At 49.6% G+C, this 13,092-nt stretch overlaps 1 protein-coding gene across 1 annotated transcript in view; it reads right to left on the bottom strand.

The window, feature by feature from the left end:
• LOC119448589 (uncharacterized) overlaps window positions 1–12,644 on the bottom strand; it is a 33,884-nt gene extending 21,240 nt beyond the window's left edge. Inside the window, exons 1-6 of the mRNA XM_049666422.1 lie at window positions 12,449–12,644; window positions 10,243–10,375; window positions 9,081–9,157; window positions 8,455–8,515; window positions 1,067–1,210; window positions 959–979 (exon numbers count right to left, since the gene is read on the bottom strand). Coding sequence (XP_049522379.1) covers window positions 959–979; window positions 1,067–1,210; window positions 8,455–8,515; window positions 9,081–9,157; window positions 10,243–10,375; window positions 12,449–12,624 — 612 coding nt within the window. The 5' untranslated portion in view covers window positions 12,625–12,644. The remainder of the gene's footprint in view (window positions 1–958; window positions 980–1,066; window positions 1,211–8,454; window positions 8,516–9,080; window positions 9,158–10,242; window positions 10,376–12,448) is intronic.
• Between the last annotated feature and the right edge of the window lie 448 nt (window positions 12,645–13,092).

Below are 13,092 nucleotides of genomic sequence, written 5' to 3'. Positions count from 1 at the left end.
ATTTTGGCACTCTTCCACGTGATTCCAACACCCCACCCGGGACAAATAAGCATCCGCATGAATACGGCGTGATCAGTGCGCTTTGGCTTGGCTGCGGCTCATTAGCCAACTCATTGAGAAGTTCATTGCTGTTGGATCGAGAAAACATACGAGCCGTAAATGACCTTGCGTTCTATAGGAGGGGTGCGATCTTGTAACGGTTCGGAAACCGAACTGTTCGGTTGCCCTCGAGTGATTGATCAGAATCGCGCTTTCGTCAGCAAAAGCGCCATTGTCACCAATCACGCGAGGGCAAGCGAACGGTTCGCTTTCCAAACCGTCGCGAGATCGTAGGTAGCATATTTCTGCTATACCCTCTATCGCAGGTGCTGCAGTCTCACTTCTGGCGGTGTTTCGCTTTACCGTCTGCCTCTCGAGTCTTTTTGAAGGTGACGTCACCGCACCTGAGAAAGTGAGCTGATTCGGCGTCACAGGACAGGCATTTCGGAACTACAGGGTTCAGTAGAGACCTAAAGTGAGACGAAACACCGTCCCACACGCATAAGCCGTGGGATAGCGCGACCACGGTGGTAAAAGCGGGACAAGCCGCACCTAATCGGGAAATCTGCGTGGGTATTCTGTAAGTGTCCACCTATAGTGGACGTGTCCATTTCGTCTGCTGCTGAAGTTCTGATTGGCTGAGCTGGGGTACGGGTGGGAAGGAGACAGCGCCTCCAGCCAATCAGCACTTCAGAAATAGACGAAATGGAATACAGAATAGAATAGAGAAGGACTTCCAGAATACCCCCCCCCCCCTCTCCCTGGTGACCTTATTCTATACGCAATTTGTCGTTGCATCCTTAGCTGATAAGTTTACACAGTCAGCCACCGTTCCTGCAGCACCAATCAGTACTTCAGTGATATTAAGAAAGAAAACGGGTTTTACAAGTAAAACATTAAGGCGTGTAGGCTTGCTTACGGTTATACTTGTTTCGGGTACCTGAAAAAAATAATAATAAAACTGGGTCTGAGATACACAGAACTTCGTGAACAGGGGGCGGGGTTATAACAAAAACAGCGTGCTCACGATGCTTATGCGTTGCCTCTCTTCTTCCACGTAGGACTTGAAGTCAGTCACGTACTGCTGGAGAGTGCTCAAGTCCGCGTCTTTGTGACGGAACGCTGTTGCTGACGGCCCGCTAAGCAGCTTTCTCCTCACTCGTCCGATATCCTGGAATTTTTTAAATAAGCGCACTGCAGGTCCCCAAACGTCCCATGAGACTTTTCCTGTCACGCAGCTGCTCCCGACTAGACGTTTTCGCCTGAACCTTTCCTTTGAATATAAAAATGGGACTTGCGGGAATGGAATATTAAATGGTATGCTAATTCGTAATAATACGCTGCCGTGCCATTAAACCTACACACATCACAGTGGTAAAGCGAGAGAAAGTAATTATAAAATTTCCTGCACTATTCTTTTTTATCTCCTGCTTCTGCAATATGTGGAGTTCAAGCCTCCCACTTTTTATTTTTCTTTCATTATCGCGGCCACTTTGGTCAGAGCACGACCTGATGCATGTGTTTTAAAAAATGCTGCATTGGTGCGGAAGCTACAGTTTGCGTCAGCCAATAAGGAGTGTGATCATAGGAATACACCACTACTTAAAAGTTTCTTTTTCTTTTTTTGTAGCGTGAGCTACACTGGCCGAGGTTGGTCAGTTTCGCGTGGCTCCTGCAGAGCCGTGCTGAGCATACGCGAAGAGCAGTGACGCCACACGGCGCACAGCTGGCGCGCAGGGCGTTTGCCAGTGTGGCCATGGTGAATGAGAGCGAAATTGCTGCTCAGCGGCGGAGAAGATTAACTCATCGGATCCCGAAGTAGTTGCCTGGCAATTAGTGGTTGAGCGTAGGAAGAACGAACAGAAGAAGGGTAAACGTACTGCGGAGCCACCGGAGCAAAGGGAGGAACGTCTAGCAAAGCGGCGTTGCCAGGAGGCTGAGCGACGTACCCGACCATCTCAGCAGCAGCAGCAGCAACAAGACGCCGTCGATGACCTCAAGGCTCACCTAGACTGACTATACGGTGAAACTTAGCGAAAGCGCGACTCGGACCTTCGAGACGGACTTCGTAAACAATCTGTTTGGATATGTGTACGACGTGTGTGAAAGACTGCCATGTGTGGATGCGAAGCAGCGGGGTTAGCTTGAGCGGGAGATGGTTACGCGGCAGCGGCCCGAGCGCTCATCGCGGCGCTGCACAGGAGAGAGAATGAGGCGCGCGCGCTACGTCATTTTCATACCACGGAACTACCGTGGCGCCCCCAGCGGAGTATGCAGCTGTCGCACCACTTGTCGAGTGCGCCGCTCCGGATTCCTAGAGGAGAGAAAGGGTGGGAGGGTAGGAGAGGAGAGAGAGGGGCAGGGGACGCGCATGCGCTGTGGGGGAGTGGCACGCGGGCGCTGCTCCGTACAGGATTCCTAGAGGAGAGAAAGGGGGGAGCGTAGGAGAGGAGAGAGAAGGGGAGGGGACGCGCATGCGCTGTGGGGGTGTGGGACGCGGGACAACAGACAGAGCCGCCGGCAAGAAATGCTTCGCATTTAAAAGAGGTGCGGCGTGCTGCGTCGCGTCGCCGTCAATGGGCGAGCGCGTCTCGGCTGAGTTGACAGTTGCGGCCGGGCTGTTTTTGGTGAGAACGCCACTGCTCCGGTACGCAAGGCAGACGCCGGTTCGTGCTACAATGTGGTTGCCTCAGGATTTATGCTTGTTGGTGCGCATTCTCGTGTGCTTTTTTTGTGTGATCGTGTGTGTGTGAGCAGCTTGCCTCATGGTTCCTGTGCTTGAGTACGCTTCTTTGGTGTGCGCGTGCGTGGCAGGCGGTTTTTTCTAGCGATGTGATGCCGCGAAGCTCTTGTGTGCCGCTGTGCAACTCGAACGCGAGAAGAGGCGCTACTGTGAAGTACCACGAATTCCCCTGCAATCTAGGGCGTCGGGAAGCTTGGCTGAAGAATATTTTTCGCCAAGGGCCGTCAGGCAAAGGAAGCAAGTAGGTGCCAAACGACAGGTCGCTGGTATGTTCATTACATTTTATTGAGAATGACTATAAAAAAAAAGTTGTCGCAGTTTCACCTGAAAGGCGAAGCATCAATTGCGATAGCAAATTTGTAGAGAGCTATACGGAGTAATGATAGTAGCTTTATCAGCTGTTTAAACTTGGACATGCAGCAGCACCGGCAACACGCAGAACTGTTGTCGACGCCGTCGGCGTTTTGCCCGCGTTCGCACAAAATGCGTGCGGCGTTGGTGACTGTTGCTAGAGCCTCTAGGCACTTGGTGCCGCAGCTAAACGTCGCTGCTTCTCTTCCCTCCCCCTCCCCCCCCCCCCCCCCACGGCCTTTCGTGCGTCGGAAGAAAGTTTGCTCTTCATATATGGTGATTGTAAAGGAGGAAAGAGACGCCTACTTCTGCAGCCCTTAAGGGAGCACGGCGCAGAACGCGCGTTTGTTCTCCGCCGTGGGTTCACTCCCCGTGAAAGCGCGCGTCCCTCGCGCCCTTTCACTCGCACATACAGCGTTCGGCGGCGCGCGGCGACGATTTCATCTCCATTGACGTCATACGGAACCTCACGGCGACGGCGACGCCGACGGCAGAAATCTGCTTTGGAGTGTCCATATAATTGCTATCGCAATAAAAAAGTTGCAGTGGCTTAGCTCGGCTATGCCAGGATATACGTAGCGTTAGAAAAGGTTCAGCTGATTATTCTTAGCTTTCCTGGTTGTCTAGATTGTCAAGGATTAGCTTGATTGTCATGCTTACTGCTGCTCCAATGACACACACGCGGTATACGTATTATGTGGCACATGTATTCATTCCTCCTACGCTCAACCGCTAATTGCCAGGCAACTACTTCGGGATCCGATGAGTCAAGCTTCTCCGTTCTTCTGCGCTGTTGAGCAGCATTTGCGCTCTCCTTCTCCATGGCTATACCACACTGGCAAACGCCAGTCAGAAGCGCAGCGGCTCCAGCGCAGTGTCAGACGGCGACTACACAGCGAGCGAGCGCCGGCGCCAGTGCGTCTACCACGGCTACGACGTCACTCCTCTGGAATGCGCAGACCGGCGGTGGTGAGTCGCGCGCGGCGGCGGCGGAGTGCGCGAGAGGTGCCGGCTCCGGTGGCTCCGGTGCGCAAGCAGTGTGACATCACTGATCCTTGCGCATGCGCAGCACGGCTCTTGATGTGCCGCGCGAAACGGGCTTGGCTAGGCCAGTGTAGCTAACGCTACAAAAGAACACGAAGATTAGGCTTTTGCTTCCGACTGCGGTCCCCACTGTGTTTCCCGGTTATCCGCAGTGCATGCAAAAAATATAAGAAACATGGGCAAGATGTAAGATGAACAGCGCGTAAAAAAAAAACGGAGGCAGAAGGAAGAAACGTACACATAACAAGCACTTGTCATTTCTGCGTATCTTATTTTGCCACTGTTTCTTTACGCGCTACTGATTTCAAGTCATGCATCTTTACTAACCTGCCCAACGTACCGAACTTGTCAGATTGCAGAGAACAGAGATAGAGGAAAAGTTATATTTGAGGAGAAAAGACGCGTCAGGGCCCTTTGGCCGCCCTCCTCAGTGCCTGCATCACTCACTGCTTCGTCTTGAAGAAACACGTAAATCCACTCCCGATTATTTTTAATAGATCACTTTTTATTTCAGGTGAGTCGAGCGGGCAGCCTTCATGGGGAGCATTGAGGCCCACTCTACAAAAAATTGGCACTCCTAGGGCAGACTTTTCACATATGTAGGGTAATCGGCACTTCTAATAACGACTTCAATATTCAACCTGTAATGGGAAACTATAAAACGCGTTATTTACGTTCTCTAGGAGAGCATGCGCGCGGCGCGCGCAATGCTCGGGAGAGGGAAATAGAAAACGAGAACTATAGCGGCACCAACTAGGCAACGCGCAAAGCTGCTGCCGACACCGCCCGCGTTTCCCCGTATCCCGCGTTCGCGCCGGGGAAACGCGGGCGGCGTCGGCAGTTTATTTCGCCCAAAAAGAGGGGACCAGTCCAAGGACCGGTTGCGCTGGCTTAGAGGAGGTCGGCGGGGATCCCATGGGATTCCGCGGCCTCCACCGCACGCTGGATGAACCGGCGTTGGTCTGCTGACTCGGAGGTACTTAGGAGGGACTCCCACGACTCTGGGGTGTTTGCATTGTCTGTGTTGTAGTGCGTACAAGTCCACGCCATGTGTATGAGAGTGGCCGGAGCTGAGCAGTGTTTGCACCTAGGCATTACTGTAGCGAGAGCTACATTGGCCGTATTCTCGCCATTTCGCTGTGGTCGGTGGCCGCACCGTGAGCTGAGCCGTTGCCTAGCAATCGCCGCAGCTGGCAGCGCCGCTCGCCGTGCCATCTGGCATGATGTCAAAGGAGGAGCCGGTAAAACCGCGAGCTGAGCCGTTGCCTAGCAAGCGCCGGCGCTGCCTCGGCGTTGCCGGCGTTGCATCGTATATATAGAAGGGGCGGCTCGGTGGGATTCGTCGGCAGATATGGAAAGTGAGTCGGAGAGACTCAAAGAAGCCAGGCTTCGTCGTTGGAACAAATCCAAGAGGAGGCAGCGAGCCGAGGAGACGGTGGAAGAACGAGCCGCACGCCTCAAGAAGCGTCGTAAGTACGAAGCAGCCAGGCGAGTGCATTCAGATGAGGCTGGTTCGTCGTCTAGTTCGGCATCTCGTGCCACGGCCGCGGATCAACGACGGAATGAAACCAGGAGAAGGCAACGAGCTGCGGGTACAGAAGAAGAACGTGCTCGGCGTATCGAACAGAGACGGCAGAGTGATGCCGCTCGGAGAGCGCCGCGCCTAGCCGCCGATACAACGCAGTTGGAGGACAGTGAAGGCTCGCCGTGTGACGGACCATGTGATTCGGCTGGCAGAAAGGTTAAGTGCGACGCGCATGTTCCAAACGGACTTTACAGGCAATCCGTTTAGATTTGCGTGTGACGTTTGCGAAAGACTTTGGCATATGCGAGATTTGAGTCCGGTGAGTAGCGCAATGCGTGAAACACTTGGTTTAGCCCTACCTGAGTGGGGTGAGGAAGGAGGACCCGTGGCGAGTGTTTGTGCTACGTGTAGGAACTTTCTCCAGAAGCAGAAGATCCCGCTTTACAGCGTGAGTAACGGGTATCGTTACCCGCCGATGCCACCACGTCTACCGGTGTTGAACGACGTGGCGGAACGTTTGATTGCGCCGCGCATACCCTTCGTTCAGATCCGACACCTCATGAACTGGAGAGACGGACAGTTTGGCATCAAGGGACCCGTGGTGAACGTGCCGGTCGACACCGACGAGATGCTGAAACAGCTCGTTAGAAGAGGACAAGGCTGATAGCTGGTAACCGATGTAACCGTACAGAGAACCAAGCTAAACAGTAACATTAACCGTACCTCTCGCTGAGCACACCCAGGCATAACTGAGTTAAGCCACAGCCATTTTTTTTTTTTTTGCGGAAAGATTTTACTGTATAAGAGGGGGTGTGGGAAGCTGCCTGTTTGTAGTTTGCGCCATTGGACGTCCTCGCGTCTTGTTAGATCGCGGTGTGCGGGATATATGCATCTTCCGAGTCGGTAGTACTGGAGGATGTTCGTGTAAGTGGTGACTAGAGAATCGTGCGAGATAGTTGTGTCAGGGGAATCGGGGCGGTGGATCCTACACGGCTCGGCAGCTAAGATCTTGAGCAAGTGTATGCACCTGGACGTTTCCGCTGAGCGACTCGTGGGCTGGAGCCTACAGGAGTAAGCGGGATGTGGAGGAGGAGGGAGTAGAAACTAGAATGTGTGATGCCGGGCGAGAGATACGGCCGGCATCGTAGTTGCGGATCGCCTGTTGAGAATCACTAATGACGACTTTGGTAATAGAATCTTCTAAGGGACAAATGCAAAAACACTCGTGTACTTAGATTTAGATTCATGTTAAAGAACCCTAGGGAGTATATAAATTTATCCGGAGTCACCCATACGGAGTGCCTCATGAACAGATCGTGATTTTGGCACCTAAAGCCCCTGAATTTTTTTTTCAAGGTAGCTTTGAGAATCGCCATGCCTTTAGAAACGAACCAAGCGTCCTTATCAAGCCGCAAACTCGCTCGCTTTATGCTTGTCCGACGGTGAGGTGTAAACAGGGGCATCAGTCATGGGCATCTGCTAAAGGCGTGGCAGTTTCTCTCTTCAGCAGTTCAGTTTCACGTTTTTTGATGAAATGATCGAAATTCATTACGCTGCAGATATCAGCGTCTGCGGCGTTGCATAGAACGCAACCAGCGCTCCGATGAACGCGCACCGGAACGCATCAAAGTGCTCCGCGGCGTTCCACCGAGTGACGCCCGCTTTCCAAGACAACTGCGGCGTCCGAGCTCGCCGGTGACGTCACCGCCCGCCAGGATATATAAAGGGCTCGCTAACTCTATATAATATAGAGGATATATAAAGGGCTCTTGGTTTGGGTCTTGGACGGTTGTCTTCGGTGTCCTTCCTTCAGTGTGTCTACCCCGGCCGACACGGTGGCAGCAACGCTACAGCGTCAGCTTTTTGCATGTCTGGAACCGGATATGGACTTCTTGAACGATGGACTTCAAGTCTTATATTGTACTCAATCGTTTCCCACTTTCGGTAAAAAAAAGTAAATTTGTGTATTTTTTATAATTCCTCGTTTAGCTATTATCTCGAATAATTTTTAAACGTATGTACCCGCACTAATAGCAGTCCACAGGAAATCAGTTAATTATCGCATCTTCCCTGATTAAGGAATTTCGAGCACATTTTCTGAAACACCCTGTCTGTAACTTCCACTCCTACGTCGCCTTATTTTGAAACAGAAGGTTGTCACCGTTCGCAACTAGCCTACTAATGCGAAGCTGAACGCATTCAATTTTTCACATGGTCGTGCCGGAGACTGCTGCGCGGCAGCGTACCACTAAACCAGTGTCAACTAGCTATAGGCGCGCGCTTCGCCGTCGTTTTGCCCCTTTCGCTCGAGATCTTCGGCCAACGCCTCCTCTCAGCTCCGACGTCACCAGCACTGGGTGGCTTTAGACGGGGCAACTATGCTCCTCGTCAGTGTATGTCTAAACAGCTCGCTTCAGTTGGCCGCCGTTTCTGTTAGAGTGAGCTTAGGTCCGTTGCATGTGCAAATCATTTGAAAGTTCCGTCGAGCTCTTGGAAAACGTGCGCACCGGAAAACGAATTTGGCACTCTAATCACGTGTTCAAGCGAAGCACGTGAGCTTGTTCGTCTATCGCTGAAAGCGCATATGAAAATCACATCATTCGTGAAAATGTCCGTCCAGGAAACGTAAATAAAAAACACACAATGTTATGGGTTTCATATATATATATATATATATATGCTTCATTTAGGCGTACGCACGACATGCAGGTGGATACGATTTTACAAGCCGTGGGATTTCAATTTGACTTACTATTATTTCAAGGGGCTCTATGTCGGTCTTGATGGCTTTATCGAGGGCGCTTGCACATTTTCTGAAAACAAGAAAAGTTGTCCATTGATCCTACACGTCCTCATTCTCACGGAAGTGCGACAGCGGTGTACGCTCGACTGACGGGCAAATAGAGACTAAAGAAAATAATTCAGCGATACATTTGGAGATCGCGCTCCTGAAATTTCAGACAGGACAGTCTTGTCATGAGGGGAAGACTGGCGCGCGAGAAAAACAAAGAAAAGTTAAGAAAACGAAAGACTGGCGACGACGTCATGGCGAAACCTCGCCGACACTGGCTCGTTGTTGATAAAAAGGATTATAGTGTGCCAGCTTTTAGGAGCTTTACGTGCACCACAATAGGTGAAAAACGGCCTATACGATTGTGACGTCACGAGCGCCGCGCGGTCTAGGCACGAAATGCAAAAGTTTGGCCATCATTTCTTTGTGATGATAATCGATCTTCCAGACAGCACGTATAAGGAGAGTATTAAACGTATCTGTCAGTCCATACTGACGTAGTGTTCGATTTAGGCGTCATCATTTAAGCGACCTCATTACTTCAAACGTGATGCCCCTTAAAAAAAATAAATAGGCTTGCTTCTTACGTGAAGCTGGACGGATAAGTGAGGTAGTCCAGAATGTGCGCAGTGTACTTGCGGTTGACCTCAGCTGCAAAACGTATCTGTAAGGTGAGAAGAGAACTCGTTAATGAACTGATTTCGGAGCGCTCACACCAACGCTTAAAGCGCATTATTAAGGAATATATATATATATATATATATATATATATATATATATATATATATATATATCATAAGAACCCAACAAACAATGACACCAAGGACAACATAGGGGAAATTACTTGTACTTACTAATTGAAAAAAAGAAATGATAAATTAATGGAAATGAATATGGATGAAAAAACAACTGTCCGCAGGTGGGGAACGATCCCACGTCCCAACGCGTGCGATGCTCTTACCGTTAAGCTACCGCGGAGCCGTTTTCCCATCCACTCCCTGGGGCAATTTATGTTTTACAACAAGAACTAACCCTGGGAGTGTTCTCCAGCGCCACCATATACGCATATATTGATCCCCCCATAATTGTGGTTCGATTTCGTCGCTGTCCTTTCTCTACCTCGCACACACGCACGCAAACACGCACGCACGCGCACTGAAATACGCTCATGAAATCCCACGCACATGCGAGCGCGGTAAATGTTCACTATATGTCAGTTAAAATTTAAAATTTACTTAGCTATACGGGAAAATGCAATGCGCATCTTGCCGAAGATGTTGAGGACGTATTTCTCTAAATTGGTGCCAAGCACCGGTCGTCTTGCAAATCGGTGGGCTTTATTATATGGTCTCCATATTAGCTTCAGTTTTGCAATCACGAATCCAATAAAGTTGGCAATTAAAAAGGTAAATAGTGGATTGTAGTTATCAGTTATAAATTGGTAATTAACGCACAAATCCCAACATCTGCTGCGCGAATGACGTGTTGCAAAAAGAAAATCGTCCCTCAATCTCTATTGCTCTGCGTTTTGTAATCACTTAAACCTTCTCTGAACCATCCGGTATATATTAGCAGACTATTGCAGCTTGCGGTTTTTGTTCAGCACGCCACATTGTAAACTATGGCGGCTTTGGTTTGTAGACAGCGAAAGGGTCTATAGAGCCAAGTAGTCTATAAGACGTTTCTAGGCTGCCCGTTTCTAGACTGCCCGGAATAAGTGTTTGTTTGCGAGAGAGAAACTGGGCGTACGTGATCCACAAGGCTGGGATTTCTCCTCGAGTAGGGGTTGCAGATGAAGGCCTGGGCGGCTACGCTCATGTTCATGATGTTCCGGCCAATGACGAGCAGCACGGCCGACGCAGGCAGTGCGCCGTAGGCTGTACTGAAAAGGGTCCAAGAGTAACGGTAAGCAAACAACTCAATTGTGATGTGCGTTGAAAGAGATGAGGATGGGCAGTATAGTAGAACAGTCTAAGTCGAGCCATTACAACTTGTAGGAATCATGTGTAATTTTGTTAGAATTATCAAAAGATTTAAATGCGCGATTGAACAATAATGTCAGGAAAGAATATGATGCCAGACAAGACGAAGTGTATTCCTCCTGCACTGCATTGAATAAACTCGGGCACTACCAACAAATCAATGCGAAAAGAAAAGTTGTCACTGAGCGGTCGAGTATTTTATTTCAGTTTGACTGACGCGGAGTCCCGCAATGACACCTGATTTATAGGAGACGCCGCAATTGGAGAAGAAAGGGGGGTGGGGGTGGAGCAAAGATGAGAGCGGCGCTATACGAATAAACCATATGAATTTCTTAACGTGCACCTAAGTTTAATTACACGATATTTTTTTTTCTACAGCCACGATTGGAACTGCATGACGCTATAGCTACTAAGTTACAGCGGCGGTTAAAGCAACCTAAAGCTTGTGGGGAAGTAATCACTTGTATGTTCCTCCAAGGCGGTCAACCACATGAAAACAACTATAGCGAACACTTTAAAATGTCAACTCAAAATTATCGGTGCAAGTCCAACTTGAGCACCCAATGCGAACGGCTGGAGTTTCAGTACGACGATGCAGCTTTTTGCGTAGTTGTCAATCAGCCGTATGTACAAACACGTAATCTCCGACAGTCTCGTAGCAGCCGAGGCACGTAACTGCCACATGTGCTATGAAATATCCAGAGACCGGAGGCTTGCCTTCAGAAGTCTCCGATGGAGCCGGGCCTGCGGTCAGGACATGTACCGGGGCATCTGTAGAACTTTCGATGGTGCGCTGGCCGTGACCATTACGAGGAACAGTATGCTTCTCGCCCTCATGAACTTATTAGCGTTAAGCACTTCACAAGAGCCCGCACAGCTAGGGCTCGGTGACTGATCCTGCCACTCGTGGAGTGGCTTCGAAACTTCGACAATAATCTTGTGCGAGTTTCTGAATGGCTTCACCGCAAGACACCTTTGTAATGCGGTAAAGTATACACAATGTATTTTGATGACCGGGAGTGAAAAAAAAAAAAGACATTTGTTTTGCAAGCATTAAATGTAAACAACGTGTCATTATTGACTAAACTTTGGCAACTCCAGAACACCGAAAAGGCAGTGGGGAATCAAATCAGCAAGGATTCGTTGCAATACATATCTGTATTGCGGTGAAGCTTACAAAAGTACACCTGCCCCATTATGGGATGCATATAACACCCTTGCGGAAGCTTCTAAGGCTGTACCTGACCGATCCGAATGAGTTCTGAGGAAATCCGCAAGAAGATGGGAGGGTGAGGAGGGAAGGGGGGAGGGGGGAGAGGGGGATAGTTCACAAAAAGAAAAGTTGCCATCTACCTGAGTGTAGTATGCGGCCGTACGGGTTTCCCTTGTAGCTGCATCCTACATTAGGACTGATTTGAATTGAATTGAATTTTATTTTGGACAAACATTCGCCAGGAGCCGGAGATTAGACACCATACCTGCCTGACGTAATCCCGGACCTCTGTAAACCCTCATGTGACACAGAACAAAGAAATAGACATCAAGTGTAGCATACATCAGCGATCATCACACGACTGTAATGGAGCAACCATAAGACAACCACAAAATTTTGCTCAGGAGGGTCAATATGCAGAGTCAAATGGGCTATGGTAACAACTGCGAAATGAGTGCCACATAAAATATATTTTCACAACTTCTTTTAAATAAACACTTGTGCTGTCTGTACCTATTGGGCGAAGGCAAAATTAAACGGTAACTTGTTCAGAAACACTGCGATGATGTACTGTGTAAGCAGTGATCCGTACTGCGTTCTAATGCGAAGGTTAACAAAATGTGGTGGTAATCCATTCATTTTACCTTTCTGAGTATAACGCAATGCGATATGATGTACTATAGTAAGACATCTAATCAAGATGTTATTTAGTGTAAGTGAAAGCGCCAGATGAGCCGCGCATTGATGCGCGCGTACGCACAAGAGGATGGCCAGGCCGGCAAAGTTCGAGAACTTGTTCTTCTCGGCGGGCATCGTCTCCGGGCTGCGCATCGAGATGCCGAGCACGATGGTGACCATCAGGGACAACACGAACACGACCACGACCACGGACGTGACGAAGGTGACCAGTCCTCCTGGGAAAGTAAGCCCTGACATGTTTTATTTGGTAAACACGCATGAAGAAAGCAGCCTTCCAATAGTGTTCGCGGAGCGCACACTTCCTTTACGTATATGATGAGGCGCAGTTCTCTTTCAGCGTGACGTAACCGTATGCAGTGAACACCAACCAAGTTGCGAAAGCTGTCTCCGAGCTCTTGGTTGATTGATTGATTGATTGATTGATTGATTCATTCATTCATTCATTCATTCATTCATTCATTCGATTCAACGCCCCAATGCAACTCTGGGGCTATGAGAGATGCAAGCGAACTTCGCTTCACATATGTGGAGGGCTATAGATCAGTTTCGACCACATTTTGGGGTTATTTAACGTGCACCTAAATGCGGTCGCCGCAGCCGGGTATCGCAGCCGGGAATCGCACCCGCAACCTCAGGCTCAGCAACACAAGACCATAGCCATAGAACTATACCTCGGTGGGTTAGAGAAAGGGTATAACGGAAACT

This window comes from Dermacentor silvarum, chromosome 4 (genome assembly GCF_013339745.2).
Source record: "Dermacentor silvarum isolate Dsil-2018 chromosome 4, BIME_Dsil_1.4, whole genome shotgun sequence".
Taxonomy (NCBI): domain Eukaryota; kingdom Metazoa; phylum Arthropoda; class Arachnida; order Ixodida; family Ixodidae; genus Dermacentor; species Dermacentor silvarum.
Note: the sequence above shows the minus strand (reverse complement) of the source record. Positions and strands in the feature narration are given on the sequence as shown.